This window comes from Strongylocentrotus purpuratus, unplaced genomic scaffold, assembly GCF_000002235.5.
Source record: "Strongylocentrotus purpuratus isolate Spur 01 unplaced genomic scaffold, Spur_5.0 spur5_scaffold_6, whole genome shotgun sequence".
NCBI lineage: Eukaryota > Metazoa > Echinodermata > Echinoidea > Camarodonta > Strongylocentrotidae > Strongylocentrotus > Strongylocentrotus purpuratus.
In genome coordinates, this window is record NW_022145612.1 from 57,543,818 (window position 1) to 57,570,581 (window position 26,764).

Sequence of the window (26,764 nt, forward strand, 5' to 3'; positions counted from 1 at the left end):
TACAATGGGGATTGAAACATTACAAATAGCATAACTATCATCATCATCATCATCATCATCATCATCATCATCATCATCACTGTTATTTGAGCCTCTTAATGTAACTAATATGTACTTCCAGTATTAAAGATAGGAACTAACATGGTGTCGGAGGGTAACTAGCCTTTATTTGCTAGTATAGAACCTATGATAAGAGTGAAACAGATATTTTAGGCATGTTTTAACTTGATGTTTAGATTGATTATCGCGGATGCATTGTATAGTGTGGTCCCACGTGGACATATGTGCATGCTTTGTGGAGATAAATAATCTCCTAGGCATTTATATGTACGGTGGATTTGTGTAGATTGTTGCCGATTGTATTTTAGGCCAGTTTCTTCCTCTGCTTCCTCCACTGAAGGTAGATGGCGACCTCAGTGGAAATTGGAAAAAAATCAGACAGTTGTGGACCAGTTATGAGGTTATCACAGGACTCAACAAAGAAGACAGGGAAATCAATGAGGGTATTGACCCATTACGATCCGAAAGAACAGCTGATACTAGCTAGCGACGCTAGTCCATACATGGTGCTGCCCCAGAAATGCTGTGATCAGATAACGGAGGAGCTACATGATGCTCACCCAGGATTAGTCTGAATGAAAACAAATGCGCGAGGTTGCATATGGTGGCCGCAAATCGACAAATATTTGGAGCGAAAAGTGAAAAGTGAAAATGTCAAGCACACCAACGACAGCCATCGAAAGCGCCGCTACTTCAATGGGAATATCCCAGCAAGCCGTGGTCGCGAATTCATGTAGATCATGCAGGCCTGGTAGAAGGTAAAATGCTTCTAGTAATAATTGATGCGTATTCAAAGTGGATGGATGTTCACTTCATTACGAAATCGACAAGCGAGGCGACAATAAAAAAAATTAAGAGAAGTTTTCGCAACACATGGCCTACCCAACATGCTGGTTTCTGATAATGGGCCGTTTCGCCAGTGATGAATTCGCTAAATTCAAGAAGATGGACGCAATAAATCACATCAGAGGAGTACCCTACCACCCAGCTACGAATGGCATCGCTGAGAGAGCAGTGCAAACTGTAAAAGGAGTCCTCCAGAAAAATGAGTGGACCCTTCACACTAGATCTATAGAGTATAGTTGAAATTAAGTTATTGCCAAAAATGCAGATGAGGTAATATGAATCCTATGAGAGCAATATCATCTTAGATATACTAGACCATGCAATGTAAGTCGGTTATAACTTAGACCTCATGACATGCAATTCAAGATGATGGTTGCTTGCCATGTATTCTCCATTTTGATTTTTAGTGTGTACCTTGACATATTAAAGTGCTCTCACTTAATCCATGTATTTTTTTTTTGCACATTGCTGCATTTTAGTTTTGCTGAGCCTTTTTGAGTAAATGGTATATCATGTTGGAATTAATATGATGTTAGAACAAGGAAAAAATTTATAAATCCTCTGTGATAAAAAAAATTAAGTTTGTAATAATGTTAACTTTTGTGTTTTTTAAAACTCAGTTGATATAGATCTACACATCTTCTTGTTCATTACAGCAAGGAGGAGCAGCTGCAAATAGCTGAATTTGTAAAAAGAAGGAGCATCAACCTTTTCGGAAAGGCAGGATACTGTGGAGCGAAGGTACAGTTAAGTGTTTTTAGAGTATTTTTTTGTATAAATGACAAGAACATTGCGTCAGAAATCTATGGAGGCTGTTTTATACTCTACAGGTGGACCTGCAGTCAAATAATTAGAACAATAACGGACAAGGCCTATTGGCCGAAGCACAGGGGTGCTCAACCAATTGGCTCGGCTCGCCTGCCGGGCGAGAACAATGGCATGCTCAACCAATCAACAGAGACAACGGGATCGATAACCCTGAATTTTGGATGCGTACATCGAGACTCGAGATATACAACAGTTTTGTATTTACTAATGGGGAGACTAGCAACCTGGCTGAAATCATTGAAGCATTCGAACGGTATGCTGTTGGCGAAAAAAATGAAACTTATAAGAGATACCTTTTCAACAAGCGACAACAAGAATCGGTGAGAGTTTTTAATCATTCCTTGCCAACCTCAGATCTCTTGCCAAATCATGCAATTTCTGTCAATGAATGAGACAGTCTCCTCAGGGACAAAATATTGCTGGGCACCAATGATGCACAAACGAGGAAGCGGTTATTTCAAGAGAGGAAGCTGACACTTGGCTGCATTGACATCTGCAAGAACGCAGAGACGGCTGAATCTCACCTCAGAGCTTTCAGTGAGACCGGTAGTAGCAGATCCGCTGCTCATATACACAAGATCCGGCCAAGCTTCAAGAAAGGAAAGCAGAGCGGTGGAGCAAAAAGAGGTCAAAGCAAGCACAGCACTGGCAAAGCAGGAAAACCTACATGCAAGTACTGTGGGAGGGAACATCCAAGAGACAAAAACAAGTGTCCAGCCTACGGACAAACATGCAAGGCATGTGGAAAGCAAAACCACTTTGCCAATGTGTGCATGGTGAGCAAGAGAATGCACAAAGTGGATGATCAGACTGACAGTGACACAAGCACTGAGTACATCGACAATGTCACCATCACCATCAACACCGTGAAACCAAGGGATGAGGTGTATGCAAGGATGATAATCAATGAAAGAGCAGTAGACTTCCAGGTGGATAGCGGGGCTAGTGCCAACATCCTGCTACTGAGACACCTGGAAGGGGCTTCACTGTGTCTTGAAACCAAGCAAGAAAAAATGGCACATTGACTGATGATCTAATTAGAGACAGAATTGTATGTGGCGTAAAGGATATTGGGCTACAGAAGAAACTATTGCAGGAATCTAAATTGGATTTGTCTGCTGGTGTAAAGGTTTGTAGAGTATTTCAAGGCACTAGCCCAGATTAAGGATATGACACCCTCAGAAGAAAGGGTGTTGATGTTAAAGGTAAAAAAAAACAAGTCAAGTGTTAATCAGAAAGCCAGAGTAAAGGCTAATGACAGCAAAGCTGCGCATGTAGATAAATGCAAGTATTGTGGTGGTAGCCAACCACAAAGGCAACGCCCAGCTTATGGGAAGAAGTGTAACAAGTGCGGCAATCCAAATCCAAGAGAAGAAGAAATTGATTGTTGAAAAGGGCTTGTGCTAAAGGGTGTTTAAAGGTTGGTCATCGCTCAAACGAGTACAAGAAGAGAAGCACTTGTAAGGACTGTAAAAGGCGACACCCAACAGCACTCCACGTTAAAGACTGGGGAAGGGTTAACTCTTTGAATCAATCTTCAAATCAAGAAACAACCCAAGACGAAGTGAGGTCATCAAGCTCACACACTGCAAAGAAAAGTGATGGTCAAGAAACTCTCAAAAGCTCGATGATTGTTCTTGTATGGTTGTCACATAAGGACAGTGTTGGAGAAACATCGACATATCCCCTGCTGGATACTCAGTCAGATACGACTTTCTTACTCAAATCCATCAAGGACGAAATGGGGCTACATGGGACTAAGGTCAATTTACGGCTATCCACGCTATCGATGAAAAACCAAAGGATAAACAGTGAACGTGTGGAAGGACTACGTGTACGCGCACATGATGGCAAGGACAAATTAGTCTTACCACCGACATACACATGTGACATCATGCCGGCTGATCGGACACATGTACCAACACCAGAGAATGCTAAGTCTATTCCCCACCTGCGTGATCTTAGCAGCAAGCTCATTCCTCTACAAGACTGCGACATAGGCCTATTGATTGGCTATGATTGTGCGAGAGCCTTGATGCCAAACTGCAAAGACAAAATAATGGCTACATTTGTGGTAAGAGGAAAGAAAATCTCAATTCAGGAAGACAGCGGAGCCACAAGTAAAGTGATCCCAACGAAACATGTACCTGAAAATTTTCAGATTAATTCTTGTAAATAAGGACTAACAGGAGATGGAATAGGGGTATGTTCCATTAGTGTTAATAATCCAAAGAACCATAGGAAGTACATATTAGTTCAACTTAGGAGGCTCAAATAACATCATGTAACACCAAAGATATGTGCTTCAAGAGAGAGCTATCAAGACTCTTCATTAACTAAATGTATTTCACTGTTACAAGTCTGCCACAAGGTGGCGCCATTTCACTATTAACTATAGGACATAATAACTTTATCTCATTACAATTACCATCATCAACATCTTCATGATCCACGAATAGTAGACTAAAGAAGGTCAATTTGTGCTTGGATATATACGATTCAAGGATTGTGCCAGTTTTCTTATCACCGAGTAAAAATATTTCTTGACATGCAACAAAATTATGACGCATACATGTACAACTACCATTAACTTACCATTAATGTTAATGATGGAAGACAATACTATCTGTATCATCATGAAACAAATGTGCTATGATTAAAGCTTGGGACAGTGTATGTGGCAGGGCCAAGTTAGAGAGGATTTGGAGAGGTCAAATGTAGATCATGGCCCATCTTGTAAAAAAGGTTGCGAAAGATTTGAATCAATCGCAAAACTTTACAATACAGGGCCCAGGTTTGAAATGCCTGGTATACACCACCTGTGGATAGGAGTTCACATATGCTTGGAATCAGCAGCTTTTTTCAGCAGCTCCACCGTAAACTAATGTGAGGGTATATAAGCTACATGTATAGTTGCCCATTCATTAGATAGGAGAACAATGTTTATGGAGATTTAAATGAGGTCTAACATAAACCTCCTTCATGAATTCCAGCTATTGTTTCCATCACAAGATGATCATACCCAAGTCACACCGACAGAAATGGCCATTCACCAAACCATTAATTACCTTTCCCCAAATGGCAAAATTTTGTTCATCAATAGTCAGATTGGACTTAATGTGGCTTGGGTTTAAAGAAAGCGAATACCATATTCATAACTATCTATTAACAAGGTGAAAGCCAAACATTGGCAAAAGCATGCAATGATTGAAAGACTGGAATCCTCCATCAAGAAGAAAGAGAGAAAAGGATGAAGATGATGATGATGGTGAAGCTGAAAGAAACAAAAAATAAAGCAAAATATGAATCAATCACAGAGCACTGAATAATAACATAACAAACAAAATAAGAACACAATAAGTTAAATTCATTTTTTAAAGGTATTAAATTATGAGATCAGTAAGTGAAGTGTAATGTATAGCAAACAATTTTCAACTGTCTGGAATTCTTTTTTATTATTTTGTTTAGCCATTTGATTTTCAATTCCATTTGAAATTAGAATCAACTTTAATTACCGTTTCTATAAAAAGTAAACAACAATAGGAATAATTCATTTTATTAATCACATTATATTTAACTACACTTATACTATACAAATACCACATTTAAAAAATGAATTTAAAGTATGGGTTAGAAAAAGAACACAAGTTGCAAAACAGCGCAACAAACTCAAAGGGTAAAAATTTATCCAAAGACTCACCTTTCTAGATCAGAAAATGGGTCCTAAGGAGTCAAACCAGGCGACAAGGCTGCTATCCACAATAGCTAGATTCTTGAATTGATCCAAGGTTATTCTGGGGGCGAAGGAGACACACATACACAATGTAAATTACACAGTAATATGCAGTCATTAATATAACTATATGCAGAATTCTAAATTCTAAATTATCACTTGGATTAGGGACCAACTTCTATAAATAAACCCAACGCTTAACCAAAGCAACGCTAAACCAAAGCAACAGCTAAGACCCACTTACAACCCTTATCCTATATATCTTTGACAAAATAAGGCCCTGAGTCAATGGAGTAAATATCAGCTAATCAATAATTGCATCATATAGTTTTAACATCCTGAGATATAAACTCATATATTTGCATACAGGATTGAGTCTGCGAAAAATGGGGAACTCCTCTATCCTGAATTCCAAATAAAACATAGCAGAAAACACTTGTTTTCATTGGTCAAGATAAATAATCGAGTTCTTTTATCAGGTGCCCCATGTTTTGAGCCAGATATGCATCATTAGGGCCAAGACCTCAGATCAAGAGATGACCTTTGAACTTACCTTTGGTCAGCATCAATCTTGGCCATCTTGAAGACATTGTCCACCATCTCCTCAATAGCATCCTGGGACATGGCCTCCATTACTGGCCACATGTCCTCTCTGTTAAACAAGCAATCATTCAACCATTCAATCAATCAACGTGCTAACAAATCCATCAGTTTACAAATAAAGCAATAATAAACCACAGTAAACACATGATAAACTCTTCTGTTGTTTCATTTGTATGCACTATCTGACTTGCAGTTTATGTCCCTCATTCTCATCATCTCATTGTCTTCTTCCTTCTACTTCACTCTCTCTTCTGTTTATATGTTCATACTATCAAAGCCTTTTCTAAAATGATTTCACCCTTCTTTATTCTCACTAATAGAATCTCCCGTTTCTCTCTTCTTCATTGTTCTATAGTATTCCTTGGTTTCTCTTTAGTCTTTTCATTATTCTATCCAGGATGTCACAGGTCAGAATTCATCATTTGATATATCTCAGCCTTAGTGTCTGAGATATTGAGAGCAAATATTCCATAGGAATCCATAGGAATCAAGTATTAAAAAATGGGTGTTTACTCATTCTCAGAAAACCCACTAGTCTAAAAAAATATATATATAAAAAATTATTTAAAAAATCAACAACAAAAAAAAAAAAAAAAAAAAAAAAAAATCAAATTTAGTCTACCAGTAAAAGCTAAAATAAGAAGCCACTGTTTAAAAAGCAATTGAGAAGCAACCTGGAAAGTTAGACGAGGTATGCCAACATCTCTGTGAAACATTAAACACGTATTAAAAAACGAATATGTTTCAATGGATTGCCAGGGAACAAGAAGAGATGACATACTTGCTTCCTGGATTGCCAGGGAAAGGGATCTTGCCATTGGTGGTGGTTATCTGTGCCCCGGTGTCTGATGGAATAGGAGCACTGAAGAGAGACGAGACAGGACGACCCTGGTTGTCATCAAAGTTTGCCATCTGAAAAAATCAACAAAAAGCCAAGGAATATTCCTGACTAACTTGCAAGATGGTATGGCAGTTCAGAATCTTTGTATAATTAGAGTTATGATGAATATTCAATGTTTCAAGGTGTACAGACTTAAACCTTTTGTTTTTGATGTTTAAAATGCAATAAAGTCCCATCTCCTAAAAATGACTACATCTGATCATTATACCAAGACATTTTGATGTTAACATGTTAAGTTCAATTCAGTGACGATTGTGTCATTTTTTATATGGCATGGGTAAGATATTGATTAAGTTTCAAATTTATAAGCCAATATTTACATAAATAAAGCATTGTTAGCATAGGTACTTGGTATTCTTAAACTTGTTCCTTCCATATTAATGATACTTTTTTTAATTTTGAGCACTTTTTGATGAATCTTACCATTTCTTCCTCGCATGCTTTCACCACATCTCTGACCAGCTCAATAGTAACATAGAAGTAAGCTTTGAACATCTGTCTCAGGTTATCTCTACTGATGCTACCCACTCCTTCCAGGTCATACCCCTCGAATGCATCTAATACAGAGAGCAAAATGAGTACAAAATAAGGTAAAGTCCTTGAATAGGATGATAAATGGAGGCACTGTGTACTGGAGAGTCACCACCTTTGCATGTTAAGAACCCACTGCACTATTTGTATAAGAGTAGTTATACCAGGAGGGGAGACCCAATATTTACAGTGATTCAGTATGCTTTGCCCCTCCCAGGCACAGCTGACACCAAATACTCAATTATAATAGTTTAAGAATTTGACCAAAGTACAATTATTGCCGAAGCACATGTTGTAAAACTAGGCCATACATCATATACATTACAAATAGGATATTGCTCCCAGGGTACTCGCTATGTTATATTCTTTTAAGGAAATGTTATCATAGAGTCATATACAAATCCTTTGATTTTAATAAAAACAATCCAAAAGGATGAAAATCCACAATCAAATCTTGACTTACATTTGACCTTCTCCTGAAAGGACCCTTTGACCAGTGTCGACAGACCACAGGTGAACTCGGTGAAGTCAATGTAGCCATCACCATTGGCATCATAGTACTGCAAATTAAGACAGCATCAATCGATTGATTAGGGCTAGGGTTATACGCATACTGCAGAAATGGTTGCTAATAAAGAACAGTAAAACACCCAAGAGAAATCATTTTAAACAAATAAAACATGTACCTGTGATTGAATACTGACAAACATTACTAGATGGACCTTTGACTGCGTGCAGTTGAAAACAATGCCTCCGCCATAGGCATAGAGCCTTTTTACAAACCAAAATCTACTCAGTTCATTGGCTCTGCAAGATACATACATGTTTTGAGTGTGATGGTGATCCGTCCCTCGGAAGAAAGAAGGTTGATAGTAAGCATTGATACAATTAATAACCTTACTAGCACCTTGTCAGGGAAGAGTTTGCTCTTGGTATTTTTCGCGATGTCCACCCCACTTGGAATTGACAATGATAATATTAAACATAGATGAGAACCCTTGGTACATAAACTCACCTTGAACAGTCTCTCTAGGAGTAAGCTCTTCTCTAAACCAAGAGGACCTACACACTGATCATACACCTCTCTGGTGATTCCTTGCTCCTTGTTATATAGCACTCTACACTATGAACTTGGTACTCACCTTAAACAGTCTCTCTAGGAGTAGGCTCTTCTCTAAACCCAGAGGTCCTACACACTGATCATACACCTCTCTGGTGATTCCTTGCTCCTTGTTATATAGCACTCTACACTATGAACTTGGTACTCACCTTAAACAGTCTCTCTAGGAGTAGGCTCTTCTCTAAACCCAGAGGTCCTACACACTGATCATACACCTCTCTGGTGATTCCTTGCTCCTTGTTATATAGCACTCTATACTATGAACTTGGTACTCACCTTGAACAGTCTCTCTAGGAGTAGGCTCTTCTCTAAACCCAGAGGACCTACACACTGATCAAACACCTCTCTGGTGATTCCTTGCTCCTTGTTATATAGCACTCTATACTATAAACTTGGTACTCACCTTGAACAGTCTCTCTAGGAGTAGGCTCTTCTCTAAACCCAGAGGTCCTACACACTGATCATACACCTCTCTGGTGATTCCTTGCTCCTTGTTATATAGCACTCTACACTATGAACTTGGTACTCACCTTGAACAGTCTCTCTAGGAGTAGGCTCTTCTCTAAACCCAGAGGTCCTACACACTGATCATACACTTCTCTGGTGATTCCTTGCTCCTTGTTATATAGTATAGTATTAATGACTGCTTTGAGAGAAATAGTTGTTTTTATAAGCTCAAGGGAAGGTTAGAATTGTGCTATTACCCGAGGCGTGCCGAGGGGAATAGCCCAATTGTAACCTTCCCGAGAGCGTATAAAAACAACTATTTCTCGAATATTAAAGCAGTCATTAATACTTTTATATGCCGAAAAAAAAATAGACTAAAAAATAAAAAATAAAAAATACTCTTTTTTTTTGGCGAAGGTGAGAGTCGAACCCTTGCGTACAATGAGTGATGAAGCTTTCACCAACGCCTTACACCACTCGTCCATCGCGCGCTGTTCACGTGCTTGGCAGTTTTGTACAATATATACATTAAAATGGATTGAAACCGGCTTCGGCGTGATGAATGCTTCGCAAAAGCTCCATTAAACGGACCCTTCTTTTACTTTTGCAATGCATATTGGCACGAACTTAGATCAAGATCTATCGGCAGATGTTGTTTTTTTGTTTTTGGAAGTTTATTTTCGTCTTCATGTCAACAATGCAAGATAAAATTGTCGGTAAGATCGATCGAGATTCAATTGTATTGAAATTACCGACCAATCCTTCGCACACATACGGTATCCTCGATCGCTCAAACCATTTTTTAACATGTAAACCTATGGGGTAACCATGGAGGCTGACCTATTTTTTTAATAACCATGGTTATTAAAAATAGTGAAATGTTTTATGCATGGTTACCGAGAATTTTACAGGAACAGTTGAAGTTTATGAATGCAATTTCGACCAATCAGAGGGCTGGATTACTTAAGTGAGGTATATAACACTCTATACTATGAACTTGGTACTCACCTTGAACAGTCTCTCTAGGAGTAGGCTCTTCTCTAAACCCAGAGGTCCTACACACTGATCATACACCTCTCTGGTGATTCCTTGCTCCTTGTTATATAGCACTCTATACTATGAACTTGGTACTCACCTTGAACAGTCGCTCTAGGAGTAGGCTCTTCTCTAAACCCAGAGGACCTACACACTGATCATACACCTCTCTGGTGATTCCTTGCTCCTTGTTATATAGCACTCTATACTATGAACTTGGTACTCACCTTGAACAGTCTCTCTAGGAGTAGGCTCTTCTCTAAACCCAGAGGTCCTACACACTGATCATACACCTCTCTGGTGATTCCTTGTTCCTTGTTACAGAGTACTCTGAACTGCTCATGTAAGGCTTCTATCTCGTACTGATCAACTGGGGATAGAATGAAAGATAGAATGAAATATGGATAGTGCAATCAATGATATAATCTTAGAAAGGAAGCTCTCTCTCATTATTCAAGTAATTAGTTCTGCTTTTGTGCTTCTCTGAACAAAATCAACTTATGATGAATAAAACTGGAAGAAAAAACCCACAATGTCGCATTTGACTGGAGTATTCATTGATAATTGATCTGCTTACTATTTTGTCATTCAAACACAACACCACAAAACACCATTATCTTAACTGATGATCTACATGTATTACAACTTTACTAGAGTAACTCATTTTTGCGAATTGCCAATTCAAAAATGTTTAAATGACCATGCTCAATGAAAATTCCCAGTCAAGTGGGCCAATTTCACATAGAATATTGATTTATTCTACATTCTTTACAAATATAAGCTAGCATCTAGCTCTTAACATTTTTTCGAATTTTGTTCACAAGAATAAATAAAATACAGAGTATGATAATACCTTAAACCAAGTTAAATTTTGAGTAACGGTAGATCATGCCTAATACTTACAATGAGTTATTTTCTTCAATTTGTTGACATCATCCCATGTGACCCGTTTAATCACTTTTTCTTTTCCTGGAGAAAAACAAAATACATAGATGTCTACGAATTAGTTTCAATCACACTTATAAATGAGAAAAAATTAAAAAATTGTCAATAAAAAAAACGAACAAAATTGATTATTCTTCAAGATTTAAAACATTTAAGAAATCTATTCATAGGCATCCATGCTTGAATAATACAGGGCAATTCCACGGTAACGGAAGGACACTCAGACAAGATTTTTGAACTTCAGGTTCATACTAAAAGAAATGTTTTATTAGTATGTATTAAACTATGGGGAACAAAATGTGTTTCAGTCAAGTGGAAAGCTTCATCAACTTCACAAAGTTTGGATAAACACTAATTAACTGGAAAAACCATGTCCATTTTTATGTCCTTCCGTTACCGAGATAATTAATATGCACATTCTTAAACTACTTAACTATAATGACAATTTTTGGGGGGAGAATTAAAGGCACTTATATAGGTATTATATCTGTACTGTTTCACATCTTATACTAATAAAACAGTTCTTTTAGTATGAACCTGAAGTTCAAAAATCTTGTCTGAGTGTCCTTCCGTTACCGTGGAATTGCCCTACAAATTGTGGAAAGTTAATTCTTAAAGATCTGAAATCTCACCTGGATAGAAGGGTTTGAAGAGCACAGTCCTAGGATTAGCTAGGGGTGGTATGGGGATCTTAATCTTAATGAATGTATGCAGTCTGTTATGTCTGTCATGTGGTTCACAGCGCTCACAGATGTCAAAGTCAACACAATTAGCACACTGAAAAAATAAAAGATAAAAGTCAAATATAAAGATTAAGTTCTTTTACTACTGATCATAATCAACTAAGGGCTCAATACCGATAGTAGACCAGTACACATGGGCCCAGAATACTGAGGAAGAGTAACAGCCAGGGTCTGTACTGTACATAAAGATCACTATCAATCACACTCTCCACCCCCTGTGACAAAAAAAGAAGATAATGTGGAGCCCTGATCTATATAGATTTAATTGTCTCATTGTATCACTTGGAATCATGAGGGCAAGAAGATGATAGAACCCTACCAATATCTACTGATCATTTAGTACCCCTCTTTGAGAAAAGAGAGTATTAAATAAATTAAAATAACAAAGAAAGGTATAAAACATTTTCTTATTCATGTACTACTGACATCATGCTACAAATAATGATAACTTTTTTTAGAATTCTCACTAACAAATACAAAAACACATTCCATTTCATTCAACACTATTTGCATATACTTTGTGAAGAAAGGTAAAGGGTGGATGTCTCTCAAGTCAAGCACACCTGTATGCTGCTTACCTTGTATCTTATTCCACATATTGGACTAGCCTGGCACATATTACATGTGATGCCTCGATGTATAAATCCCTCTTCAAACAAAAAGAAAAACAAGATAAAAGGGCAAAATTAACATTTAATATAATTACTGTCATATATATTTCTAGAAATGTACGCCTGCAGGCTGTGCATTCATTAGGGCTCTTCTGTGAAACTTATGATATACTTTGTATAAACTGATTTATACATTATCAATCAAATCTGTTAGGAAAAAATGTTGTTAAAGATCATTTGTAGAGATATATGTACAAAATACAAAATATACCATTCTCTCACCTTTCTTTGCTTGGTCTTCTGCAATATTAAACAGTAAATTAAGCAGGCTCTGGTTATTCTCATGTCTATACAGCTGGTCTGGATCACCCTGTTCATCTTCACCACCTCCCCCTCCACCAACACCCCCAATACCACCACCACCACCTCCTCCTCTCCCCATCACTTCAGCTGTCACAGACATGTCAGTCACTGTCAAAGCATGCTGGGACGTTAAGCCAAGGTTGTTGTCGGTGAGGAAGAGGGATCGCTGAGTGCTGAATGCAGCGGTCCCATCCAGGGTATCTGGGGTGACAGGGCGGGGCTCTGATGAAGGATGACCATTTCTCCCACCTACAAGGATATCAATCATAACCATCTATTATGGCACAATTATGTTAGGATACAATTTCACTTAATTCAATTACTTTTCCATATTATTTATCACAAGTAGCTTTAAAGATGAAAAAGTAGTTTACATTGAAGAGGTGATGCTGATCACTATCTCCACCCTGTTCCCATTATAATGCTATTCAAGAATCCAATTTTCACAAAGAGAACAGTATGTCCCATTGAATTTAAAACAATAACAGAGCGAGAAGAGCATGTCTCTATTACTAGTATCAAGAATGTAATGTTGTTGTTGGTTGTATTTATGGTGTTCAGTCAAATTTGACTATTTACGCCTAGTCTAGTTCTTTAAGTCGTGTCTAGGTAGTCGATTTGTAATATAATTTCTGGCTTGGAAACTCTGTGCGCCTGTTAATGTAATAATCTGTTCAGATCCTTTAGTCAATGTCTGGTGTTGGTATTTGTCAGTTAGGGGTTGATCTCATCAGTTTGACTGCGGTAACGGTGGAAGCTCACCATTGCTGCCTTGAATCCTGTGTCTGAGACTCTTCCTGTAGTGCCACAAGAGAGCTACTGAAGCAACAGTGACTGCACCTGCTGACACACCAACCAAGAAGCTTGTCCATGGTGGTGGACTAGGAAGAGGACCCTCAGACATCTTGACCTTGACTGTTTGTAAATTAGAATTAGACCTAATTCAATATAATTTACAACATATAATTTATTTATTATTTGTTTGTGAAAAAAGTACATGTAGCTTTGTAGAACATTTGCGAAAGGGCACTGTAATTTTCTGGAAACAATAAGACAAGATTATCAAAAAGAAGGATTAAATTTCAAATGGAATGGTCCCTGAAATTTGCATATAAATGCTTATGATTGGAATGCCTTTTCACACACTGCTGTAGAGCATGTAGTGCTCCTCTTGTGCATATATGAACTGTCCATGTTCATTGTTCACACATGCCCAAACTTCATAAACTTCATTATCTTAAACAAAAAAGAAAAGAAAAGAAATCTGGCACCATCAATTGAGAGAGGAACCTCAAATTACCTTGTCATAATATTTATAAGTGGGTGACAAAATGTGGAACTATTGACAAAATATTGACAATTAAAGGTTCTGCATTCGTTTAGTTTTTATTTAGTTTAGAATAAGAGAAAATTATTGTTTGGTCTTTGAGAAATTATACTAAGAATTTCTTGGAAAGCCATTTTATTATTCCAACATTATTGTTTTTTTAGCCTTGATTCTTTCATCCTGCATGAAGTTTTTTACTTTCAGAGGCATGATAATAGTACTAAGCATCGGCAAACATGTATGAAAATGACTTAAAATGTAAATATTTTTATATTACTCAAGGTATACCTTGAAGGTATACATGTACATGTCTAAAAGTATTTAGCTGCTATACATAGTCAAACTTAGAACAGGTTATTCTAGGAACATTTAGATCTAACAAAAGTACTAGATGAAGCAGATTTGACTATTTTTATGTTCGGGTACCGGTATCCATTTTGGGCGGGTACCTGAATTAAAGAGAAACCAGAAATTTCCCGCCCTACAAACATCTTTCACAGCATTTTCTCTTCTAAGGCATTTTTTCCAGACTATGTAGAAATCATCATGACATTGCATAAACAAATGTAGACTACTTAATCAGGCAATGTCAAAATGACTACAAAGTAAAACCACCCTTTCTTGCGACTTCCCATGATCATTTGTTCCAATCAATATCTGGAGCCCGTTTTTCGAAACCTTTTAAGTAAGCTACTTGTCCACTACGTGTTTCACGACCCCCTTTTTGGCAAGATCAAATGGTTTAGGAAAATCAGAGACATCTCCGTATTTGGCAGATAAAGTTAAGACTGTAGACCAAATATCAATTAGATCTAGAGGCTAGTCTATGTATTGTCATTGGTTTCGAGGTTCCATGTCAGCTCGCCTAATGTCAGCCCGCCCCCTTACAAAGTCGCCCTCAATTGGTCATGTCGCCTCCCGATTTTGTTTGCCGATTTTGGGATTCTTGGTCAGCTCGCCCCAGTTTTTTGGTCAGCTCGCCCCCTAATTTGTTGTTTTAATTTGATGTCTTTTACAAGTTCAAAGTCAAGCCATTTTTAGTTCCTGGCATCTCAGTTCTATGATATTACTAAATATTGAAAATTTTCCTCGAGTTTTTCCATTGTAACGCATATTTTCGAGGATATTTGCATCTAAGTTTCCACCAGCTTACGTACTAACACATTGATCACTCTCTCAATATTATTGTCTCCTCTCTGTCAGTGCTGTGCTGCGAAGCGGGGAGACCCTCTTCATGGCTTTCTGGCTAGCTCACTGTCTTGTTACTCTCACTCTTTGTCCCCCCCCCCCCCCCTCTCTCTCTCTCTCTCTCTCTCTTTCTCTATCTCTCTCTCCTCTCTCTCTCCCTCTATCTCTCCCTATCTCTCTCCCACCCCCTCTCTCTCCCTATTCTCACTCTCCTTCTTTCTCTCTCTCTCTCTCTCTCTCTTTCTCTGGTATAAGTTCTTAAATAAAAGGGTGACATGTGAATGGATTTTTTAATAATGTTACTAGGGTTAGAATATAGAATTTTACTTTTTTTTAAACTAAATCAGTTTTAATTGTATAAAATCCTGTTTGACTTTTTAACAATTCCCAAGATGATGCACATTATATCGAATATTACAATGGCAAACTTTTACCCATGTTTTTTATGCGAAACTTATCTTATTTTTATGCAATATCATATTCTACATGTACCTTTTAGTAAATTGGCCCAAATACACAATGTTCTGCATTTTGCCTACAATGTATAATCTGTTTAAATTACTGGAGCATCTATTTGACTTTATAATTCCTGGATTTGGTTTCTGTTGTTGTCTTTGTTTCTGTTATTGAAGAAAACACCATAACCATATCATATAACCATACCCATCTGGCTACGCATTTTCCAACTAAAACATTTAATTCTTTTGAATATCAAAAATGTATCACTATTCATATATTGTATAAGTTCAGTATATAATTTAATTGCAAATATGGTAATACAATTCAGATTTCTGTATATGTACACTCTAAAAACTGAAATGTTAAATGTAAATTTAAAAGAGCCGAGGAGTGACCACTCTTTTAAAATGTCAGATTGTTTCTTTTAACCTGCTAGATTCGACCTTTATAGTATTGGATCCAGCATGTTCAAAGTGTTAATCTACCATTTTGAAAGAGTGGTCACTCCTCGGCCCTTTTAAATTGTGATTTAACATTTCAGTTTTCAGAGTGTACCAAGCAATTTGCCAAGGTCGTTGAAGCACAATTATGTACAAAAGAATTGCAATTTTACTACCATTATGCTACCATGCATAATTTTTATGTGTAATTTTACTTTGTCACTGATGTATACTTTGTAAAAGAAACTGATTCGGCTCTCGGGCCGCGAATGTTTTTTAATGAAATAAACCATTTTAAATAAATAAATAAATAAATCGTTCTGGCTGGCTTAGTGACGGAACTTAAGGGAGTATCCACAGGCTATAGAGATAATAAGGATTTAATAGATTGGCTTTCTTAGCTTTTCTCAAGTATAATTTGTACACGCAAGCAAATTAGAGCATTTTCAGATCCCTTTTTAATCCCATATAGTTTGTGTTCACTACTTACAAGACCCATACTAGAACGTGTCGTCATGAGATAGTTGTAAAAGTTTAAAAATAGAAATAGAAGAGAATGTCTCTACATTGAATTAAAAGTGAGCTATAATTGATATGACTTATATAAATTTATTATGAAGCAAACAGATCGAAATAAAAGCTTTCGGCAGTAAACCCAAATGAACGAAACGTTATCTAATTTTACTCTCAATTCATTATATATATATATATATATATATATATATATAAGTGCGTGATTTTGTTTAATGAATATTGTAAGGGACATCTGCTCATCTTTTCAAGTATTCGAAAGCACTAGTAGGTTCCAACCTTAACCTGTATAATAATTTATGTTTATTTTGTGTATAGATGTCACTTTTCTTTTAATCTGTGCACAAATAAAAAGCAGTTATTCTTCCAAATACATACCTTATTACTATGTCGCGGTGCTTTTGTCCTTCATTATTATAAAGCGCGCGGAGGATAACGCTGAAACAATAATAATAACAAAGAAACATTTTTGATAATTCAAACAATGATGAAGAGTCGGTACAACGAATCGTCTTTTTTGTTCTTTCTCTAATAATTTAATGAAACGTCAAAGCTTCCGCGCTTCATGCGGAAGGGGGGGGGGACTTAATTCAGACAAGGATTAAGAGTCGAAAACCATTCTCTAATAATTTAATGAAACGTCAGCGCGGTGAGGGAAAACTGAATTCAGACAAGGATTAAGAGAAAAATATCATAATAATAAATACAGTACAGACTACGTCCAACTTTCTATCTCCCGCCAACCCACTCTCCCCCCTCTCTCCCTCTCTCTGTCTATGTCCATCTTCATCTTCTATAATGTTGTCTATTCCGCCATTTGCTTGTATCCCGGCATCATCCCTTCCTTGAGATTAATTATTATAACATATTCCTGATGGTATACGTCTGAAATTATACTTTAGCGAAAAGATATAATCACACCAAAAGAGAAAAAACTAAAGAACAAAATCAGAGCCGGAAGGGAGTGATTGGAGGAGGAGAGACAAATATCATAACAATGAATACAGTACGGTCTATACAGGCTACGTCAAACTTTCTAACCCCCCCCCCCCCCCTCACATACCTTTTATTTAGTTTAGGGAATGAAACAGAGAACCAGTGGCTGATAATGTCGAAATGAGAAGAATATTACTGTACAATTATAAAAAGTAAAACCTTTGAATGTAAATCTCTGTTGCATCAACATAAAATGAAACGTTTATCACATTATACTTTAGCACAAAATAGTTATCTAGAACTAGAAGAAGGTGGACATCATTACATTAAATAACCTGCTTCTGACCGCTGCGCTAGCGTACTGCCTTTGTACGTAGGGGGCGACTGTGTATATAGGGGGCGACTGTGTATAGGAGGCGACTGTGTATAGGAGGCGACTCGACCACACAATTTGGGGGCGACTACGTTAGGAGGCGACTGCGTATAGGAGGCGACTGCGTATATGAGGCGACCGGCTTAGGGGCGACCTGACCAGACACCGGTTTCGAGAAACGGCACCTGAAGACTGTCAGAAATTATTGATGGTTAAATCAACGATATAACACAAGAGTCAGACGATAATATTTTAAGCTAATTCATCATGCATACATTGGACATTCTCAGATTTGACAGTCGGCCACGCCACGGCCACGCCACGGCCACGCCACGGCCACGGCCAAGCACCATCGCATCAGCATCATCATTTATCAAGCGCACTCAAGAAAGCCTTTGGCGAAAGCTCAATTATCCCACCCGAACCTGCGGCACAAAATATGCTCAATCCCCGCTGGATATGAGCAAGTAAGGTAGAGAAACGGCTGTAGTCTACACAAGCAAAGGATCGTGAAGGCTCAATAACGTTTACAAATTACATTGTCAATCATTAACCACTCATTATCCTCATGGATGCATTATACTTACATATTTTTTTCTAATTTGGGAAATCAAAACAAAGAGTAAAGTTAGACAACAGCTGAAAGTAAGTTTATCTAACACTTTTAACAGGCGCACCGTTCAGAAATGGCGGCTGTAAGTTAGTCTTAGTACAAGGCGCAAAGCTAGCAGGAATTTGAAATCTATGCAATTGGGGTAGGTCTATAAATGGACTAAATTAAAAAAATTAACAATAACGAAATGTTGATAATAGAATTAAAAAACAAGACAAAACATTCAACAGAACAAAATGAAACAAACACCCTTTCCAGAGAGCCTTCTAGTTCTTAAAATTGTAGTTGAACTTACTAGTGCCTGGAGCCTCTAGACTAGTACTGGAGGGTGGTGGTAGGTGGTGAAGGTTGGTGGTGGGGTAGTGTGGGAGTAGGGGAAGGTGGGGTAGGGTGGTGTAGGGTGGTGCATGGTGGGGGAGGGTGGTGCATGGTGGGGGAGGGTGGTGCATGGTGGGGGAGGGCGGGGTCGTGTGGGGGAGGGCGGGGTCGTGTGGGGGAGGGCGGGGTCGTGTGGGGGAGGGCGGGGTCGTGTGGGGGTACGGGGAGGGTGGTAGAAGAGGTGGGGACATGCATGGTGTTGGTAGAGGAAGAGTGGAATAGAATATGTGGTAGAGGTAGGATGGTGCCAGATATAGGGTGGTGTATAGTAGATATAGGGTACTAGTAGTTGTAGGGTGGTGGTAGATTTAGGGTGCTGCAGGGGAAGAGTGGTAGTAGAGATAGGGTATGATGGTGTAGAGCATGTGTAGAGGCAAGGTGGTGGTATTGGTAGGGAGGTGGTAGGGGTATAGGGTGGTGGTATAAGGGGTAGGGAAGGGTGGGAGTAGCCAAGAGTTGGGTAGGAAAGGGTGGGGTAGGGGTAGGGTGGTTACTTGTTACTTGTAGAGATAATCCCGATGGCAGCTATCATACAGCTAAACTGGGATGGTGCATGGTGATCGAGGTAGGGCTGGGTCAAGTGGGGGTATATATAGGGGAGGGGGTGGTAGATCTAGGGTGCTGCAGAGGAAGAGCGGTGGTAGAGATAGGGTGATGGTGTAGAGGCAAGGTGGTGGTAGAGGTATGGAGGTGGTAGGGGTATTATGGGGGTGGGGGTTGGGGCAGGGGTAGGATGGTGGTAGGGGAGGGTGGTGGGGGTAGGGTGGTAGAAGAGGTAGGGGAGGTTGGTGGTAGGGTAGGTACGTGGTGGTAGGTGAATGATGGTGGTAAAAGTAGTAGGGTGGTGATAGAGGGAGGGTGGTAGCTAATAGTAGAGGTATATGATGGTAGTAGTGGAAGGAAGGATGGTAGTAGAGGTAGGGCTGTAGATGTAGGGTGGTATATCGGGAGGAGAAGATGCAAGTTGGTGGTAGGTGTAAGATAGTCATTTAGGATGGTGGTAGAGGAAGAGTGGTAGTAGAGATAGGGTGGTGGGAGGAAAGGTGGTGGTAGGGTAGGGTGGTTGTAGGGAAAGGGTGGTTGTAGGCGAGGGTAGGAGTAGGGTGGTGCAGAGGTAGGATGGTGGTGGTAGAGGTAGGGAGGTGGTGAAAGGAATAGGGGAGGGTGGTGATAGGAAAAGGATGGGAGTAATTGGTGGTAGTATGGGAGGGTGGTGGTAGGAGAGGTGAAAGGAGGGTGGTCAAAGTAGTAGGGTGCTGGTAGAGGAAGAGTTGTATAGAGTAGTAGAGGAGGGTTGGTGGTAGATGTAGGGAGGTGATAGAAGAAGGGTGCATAGTAGAGGTACAGTGGTGGTAGAGGAAGGGCGGTGGTAATTAAAGTTTAGAGTGTCGGAGGAGGTAGGGGGTGGTACCTAGGGGAAGGTGCATGATAGGGTAGGTACGTGGTAGTAGGTCAAGGATGATGGTAAAAGTAGTAGGGTTGTGATAGAGGTAGGGTGGTGTAGTACCGGGAGAAAGGTAGTAGATGTAGGGTGGTGGCAGGTGTATCGTTGTAGATTTAGGGTGCTGGTAGAGGAAGAGAGGTAGTAGAGATAGGGTGGTGGTTGTATAGAGGCAAGGTGGTGTTAGAGGTAGGGAGGTGGTAGAGACAGGGTGAAGGTAGAGGTAGGGTGGTGGTAGAGGTAAGATGGTGGTAGAGGAAGGGTGGTGGTAGAGGAAGGATGGTTGTAGGGGTAGGCAGGCGCGTACGCAGGATTTTTTCAAGGGGGGGGTTTTAACATTTATAAATCGGGCCGAAAATTTCGCAACGACTCAGCCAGCCGCTGAATAAGCGGGGGGGGGGGGGGGGGGGGGGGGGGGGGGGGGGGGGGGGGGGGGTAAGAGGTCACTTTTTTTTTTTTTTTTTGGTCCCAAAAAAATCGCAACGACTCAGCCGACCGCTGAATAAGCGGGGTAAGGGGGGGGGGGGGGGGGGGGGTAAGAGGACACATTTTTTTTTTTTTTGGTCTCGAAATTTGAAAATTTGACATTTTGCTCCGTTGGGGGGGGGGGGTAAGGTCAGCTTTTTTAGGTCAATCATGCGAATTTTTTTATTTTTTTAATAAAAATTAAAATTTAAAAAAAAAATCCAAAAGGGGGGGTTTTAGAGAAATTTAGGGGGGGTTTACACACAAAAAATTACCAAAGGGGGGGGGTTTAACCCCTCAAACACCCCCCTGTGTAGGCGCCTGGGGGTAGGGTGGTGGTAGAGGTGTAGCAAGGTAGTAAAGGTAGGATGGTAGTAGAGGTTGATGTAGGATGATGCTAGAGGTAGGAAGGAGTAAAAGTAGGATGGTAGTATGGTATTATGTAGAACAAAAGTTGAATCAGAAGCATGACTGTAGTAGGAAAACAGTATTAATGTAGATAAAAGATTAAGACACACGCATGCAGGTACACAGACAAAAATGCACTCATTATTATCTGTGTCAGCGAAGCCCGTATTATTGGAGAAAAAAAAACAATGACTCTAGTAACCGTTTCAGAATTTCAATTTATCTTTCAGCAGTACATTTTCTATTAAATCACAAAGGGTAATATGACAAAGTATTTTTTTGTATTTATATTGATGTTCTTTGGACTTATAAAGTTATTGATTCAATCTTCAAATTTTACAATTTGTAACACTATTACAATGTGTCATGTGTAAATATAAAATATTCTACTAAATCATGGTATATTACATTAGTTTCTGAAATTTCAATGGCATTGTTCACATAAAATTCATCATATGCTTCATTAGATCAGTTGTGAATATTGTAATGAGAAACAAACAATATTACCCAGGGGCATCAATCCTAAGGGTACATAGCATGGGGAAGCAAACCCCAGGATTTTAACTACATTGATTAAATTAAAAGGGGGTATATGATATTCCTCATGTGATGCTTTGCCCCTTACTAATGAGTCAAAGATGGTATATGATATAGCTACACTTGTGACAGTTCCTAATAACTTGCCAGTGGTATATGCACCAGTTCACGGATATGTTACATACAATCAAGTAAGCTATAACAAGCAAACTTAGGCCTACAGCCTCCATCCTCATCCAAATGAGGGTTTCTGGATCTGTAACCAGGAGAATATGGGGGACCTACATTCAAATTATATTAGAGTATGAGATTTACAAACAAATATAGATGTATAGTTATATGGAATATAAGAGTTTCCAACATAAGTTATGACTAATAATTTATACAATATCAGGTACTGAAATCATCCCTTTGAAAATATGCATGCATAAATAAATAAACAGCAAACTTGTGTTGCCTTCCAATCATTGCATATTCAAATCTAAAATATTAACCATGACATATATCACTCTTTCACAACAAACAACACAGGATACACCCTTTTGATATTACATCTACATTATGAGCAAGTATAGCATTATAACTAATATGATAACCAGTGCAGTATGATAACAAAACAAATATGATAAATAAGTAAGAGTACACCAACTCTTTTCATAATAACAATTATCAAAATATCAATACAATACCAATACAGTAAGCATGAGCAGCAATTTTGAACAAGAGCAATACAAAATAAATATTCACAGAAAAACATAAATATATGACATATCATTAGATGATGACATACAATATTGTTATATACTTCCAGGGATGGATACAGGGGGGCACAGGGGGCATGTGCCCCCCCTGGCCCCCCAAAATGTTAAAATCAGCCCTAAATTCGCCAAAAATGTACTGGCAAACAGGGACGTGCCCCCCCCCCCCCCGGCCCAAAAAATAATAATAATAATTTGTGTACACTCCCCCCCCCCCCCCCCCCCCCCCCGCCGGCGCGATTTTCAAATAATCGGGACCAAAAAAATATTAAAATGTGCTCTTACCCCCCCCCCCCCACGCTTATTCAGTGGTGGCCGAGTTGTTGCGATTTTTTTTTTGGACTAAAAATGTCTTCTTACCCCCCGTGTTCCCCTCCCGTGTGCCCCCCCCCCCCCCCCCCCCCCCCGGGAAGAAATTCCTGGATCCGCCCCTGACTTCTATATCTATAATTGTAACAGGATAGGACAAGTTCCCACTTGCAAGGTATATACATGTAGTTAAACTTCTAATACTATGAGTTTATTTTGTAGAGTGCTTTTCTAGTTCACTCTAACAATAATAAGGAGGAAAAAAGCACAACATAATGATTCACAATTTTATTCATCTTATTTTATGCTATTATTATGCAAATTTCATCAAAAACATGCCATTTTAAAAATCGAAATAGCTCTTCAGATAGTCCATCGACCCCCAATTTTTATATCATGGTTGGAAAAAGCATGAGTTGGAGATATGATTTCATACCACACTGACTCGTACAAAGTGAAACAAAGTCATCATATTGGCATCTAAACTCAAACAAATGTATTTTGTTGATGACGTCATTTTTGTCTTTGTTCAATTGAGATTATCTCACTTATCTGTGATCACTTTTCTCTCAGATTTTGATATGTTGTAGCTGAGATAATTCTCTATCAAAAATATGCCATTTATTTTTCATTTAGATGACGTCATCATAGTGAAATATTCGATTAAAGGCGACAATACAATTTTGTCATATTTGCGTGTTATGTCTATGGGAGGTAACTTTTTTCAAAACATGAATCTGCATGACAAGGTGTTTTTACCAGTATCTCGGTTATTATTCAACAGTTTTCTCCCAAATTTTAGTATGTTGTAGCTGAGACTATTTGCTATCTATATATTTCCTCATTTTTTCAATCAGATGTCAGGATCATGCTCATGCTCATCATCATCATCATCATCAATATCATCATCATCATTATCATCATCATCAATGTCACCATCATCAACATCATCATGGTCTGAAGATGATCATCATCAACATCATCATGATCATGATCATTATCATCATCATTAACATTATCGTTTTTATCGTCATATAACATTATCATTATCATCATCATCATCATCACCTTTACTATCATGATCATCATCATGTTCATCATGATCATCATTGTTTACATGTCTATATAACTTCTCCCATTCTCAAATCTATCATAAGACTTAGACAGACCACCTTATTCGTCTTCGTGACGAATTAAATTCTAGTTCATTTTGATGTGCTTTCCTAGGCTTAGATAAAGTGAAAACCAATTCATACATATAAAAATAAATTTAGACTTTTGCATTACACTGCTACAATAGAAAGGAATACTGTTCAATGATATATTGGCATTGTTACTTCTATTTACCATACATTAATTACAAATATTACACTAAAGAACTAAAAACATACATTTCATCATTTTCTTTCATTTCAATTCACTATTTCAAAAAAGTTTTTTAAACAATAAATCAATGTCACAACAATGACTGAATTGCACAATCAAATCAGAGCTAGAGATTGTTCTTTAATATCATGAATAATGCAAGGTGTACTGTGGACAATTTTTTTTGGACAATATATTCTTTTCAATTGGAATATGCAGGTTGTTCTAAAAGCTGTGTTGATTGAATACTCATTACTTATGTCTTTTTCATTTTTGCTTTGACTATTTATCATTGATTCCTTAAAGCACTTTAGGCAATATTACGACATGGATTAGGAATAGGATAGGGGAACTGTTACCATGAGTGCGATATAACATATCAAATGAATCTAGAGGAAAGCATTAATTAGAATAATTAAATCTAAATTTTCAGAGTTACATATCATAAAGAGGAAGATATAGAAAGAGAACAATAGAAAGAGAGAGAGAGAGAGAGAGAGGGGGGAGGGGGGAGGTGATTATTACTTAACCTGAAATCTTCAATAGCAGTTAAAAGTACAAACATGATACTTTTCCATAAACTCTATTTATAGATCGAGTGATGAACAGAAAGAGGGAGAAGTACATTTTTTGCTTTTAATCTTATGTCTAAAAAACAAGAAAATATTAGATTTAATGGTCATTACTATGAATATTAGAAGAGTATTGGAGTCACTTTCAATATGATGTACAGTATTCAAACAAGGAAACAACATTACTTAATGAGCCAAAAATGTTACAATTTATAGAAAACAGGAATAGCTAGAGTTTGCTGTGGCAATGAATCTGGCATAGGTATTAAAATGAATAAATCTACATGTAATTATGAGGAGAAAGAAGAAAAAATGCTGTGAATTGTATATACAGTAATCAATGAGCACATTATGATGTGCATTGGCTATTTTATAAGATAACGAGGGATGAAGGGAGAGAGAGAGAGAGAGAGAGAGGGGGAGGGGGGCGGTAAGGGTGAGAGAAGAAGGGAGTTCTTGCTGTGAATCTGATAATTCAGTATTCAAACAAGCAAATCTAGATTTGATAATCAAGTCATATAATCAAAACAGGAGCAGCTATAACAACTGAAGTATTCCTACCCCCTTCTACGGTAATACAATAGTGCCAGACTACTTTCCCATTTGTTCCAACATATAGATTGACTAAAATGTCATTGTTTTAAAAAAATCAAGGCTCAGGAGGGTCTATTTATTCTTTTCAGAGGACCTATAATAAAGCTACCGGGTATCCAGAATCACAGTGTGGATTCTGGGGCTGGAAGATCAACAATCGATACGATATTCACCATTTGACAACTGCAGGATAAAAGCCGTGAGCAGAGGCAGGCAGACAAGCTGTACATTGCCTTCATCGATCTTACCAAGGCCTTTGACCTAGTCAGTAGAAAGATCCTCTTCAATCGATCTGCTACAGAATGTAGGATGTCAACCTACACTGCCAAGGTTGATTGTATCCTTCCATGACAATATGCAGGGCACCATCCAGTATGACGGCTCTACATCAGCCCCATTCCCAATCAAAATGGAGTGAAGCAGGGATGTGTGCTTGCTCCCACGCTCTTCGGGTCATCTTCTCTGTGCTGCTTTCACATGCTTTCAGATCATCTCAACATGGTGTTTACCTATATACACACAAGAAGTGATGGAAAGCTGTTCAATCTTGCACGACTTGGGCAAAGACGAAAGTAAGGAGCATCCCGACAGAGATGCTATTTGCAGATGATGCTGCCCTGGCATCCCAGTTTGAGGAGGTCTCAACTCTCAAGAGGCTTTTCAGAAGCATGTGATGACTCTGCATGCCTGACCATCAGTCTCAAGAAAACAAACATCATGGGCCAGGATATACACAACGTTCCCGATATCTCCATTGGAAACTATATTCCTCGGCTCCATGATATCCAGCAACCTCTCTCTCGATCCCAAGCTCAACGTACGCATTGGCAATTAGGCAGCAACCATGATGGCTAGACTCAAAGCGGGCATGGAAGAACAAGTCATGAACCACCAACACAAAAATGAAGATCTACCAGGCCTATGTGCTCAGCATGCACTAGCTCTCCTGTATGGCAGTGAGTCGTGGACCCTGTATGCACGACAGGAGTGCCGTTTGAATGTTTTCCATCTCTGCTGCTTGAGGCGAAGAACAACGACTAAGATGGGTCATGTCAGTAGAATGGAAGATGGCTGCATTCCAAAAGACATCTTCTACGGAAAGTTAGCGACCGGGACGGGCTGTCGGAAGACCTGTCTTGGCTTCAAGGATGTGTGCAAAGAGGTATATGAATGTCAGTGCAGTGCAGTCAACCCTACAAATTGGGAAGCCTATGCTTCAGGCCGCCCCAAATGGAGACGCACTGTGAGCTAGCCACGGCTTCAACAGCACAAGTCATGTAGCCTCAAATTTGTCTGCAGCAACT

The 26,764-nt window shown here is 38.7% G+C and overlaps 1 protein-coding gene across 1 annotated transcript; it reads right to left on the reverse strand.

The window, feature by feature from the left end:
* Positions 1-1,911: 1,911 nt before the first annotated feature.
* Positions 1,912-18,662, reverse strand: LOC115919200. The gene is made up of 13 exons (XM_030972375.1): positions 18,608-18,662; positions 13,529-13,681; positions 12,686-13,015; positions 12,371-12,441; positions 11,682-11,826; positions 11,008-11,073; positions 10,332-10,474; positions 7,966-8,062; positions 7,395-7,528; positions 6,852-6,982; positions 6,021-6,119; positions 5,435-5,528; positions 1,912-5,008 (listed from the first exon to the last, which is right to left on the reverse strand). Exons 2-12 carry the CDS (start codon positions 13,668-13,670, stop codon positions 5,444-5,446), a joined length of 1,443 nt encoding a protein of 480 aa, XP_030828235.1. The 5' UTR covers positions 13,671-13,681; positions 18,608-18,662; the 3' UTR covers positions 1,912-5,008; positions 5,435-5,443.
* Positions 18,663-26,764: the final 8,102 nt, after the last annotated feature.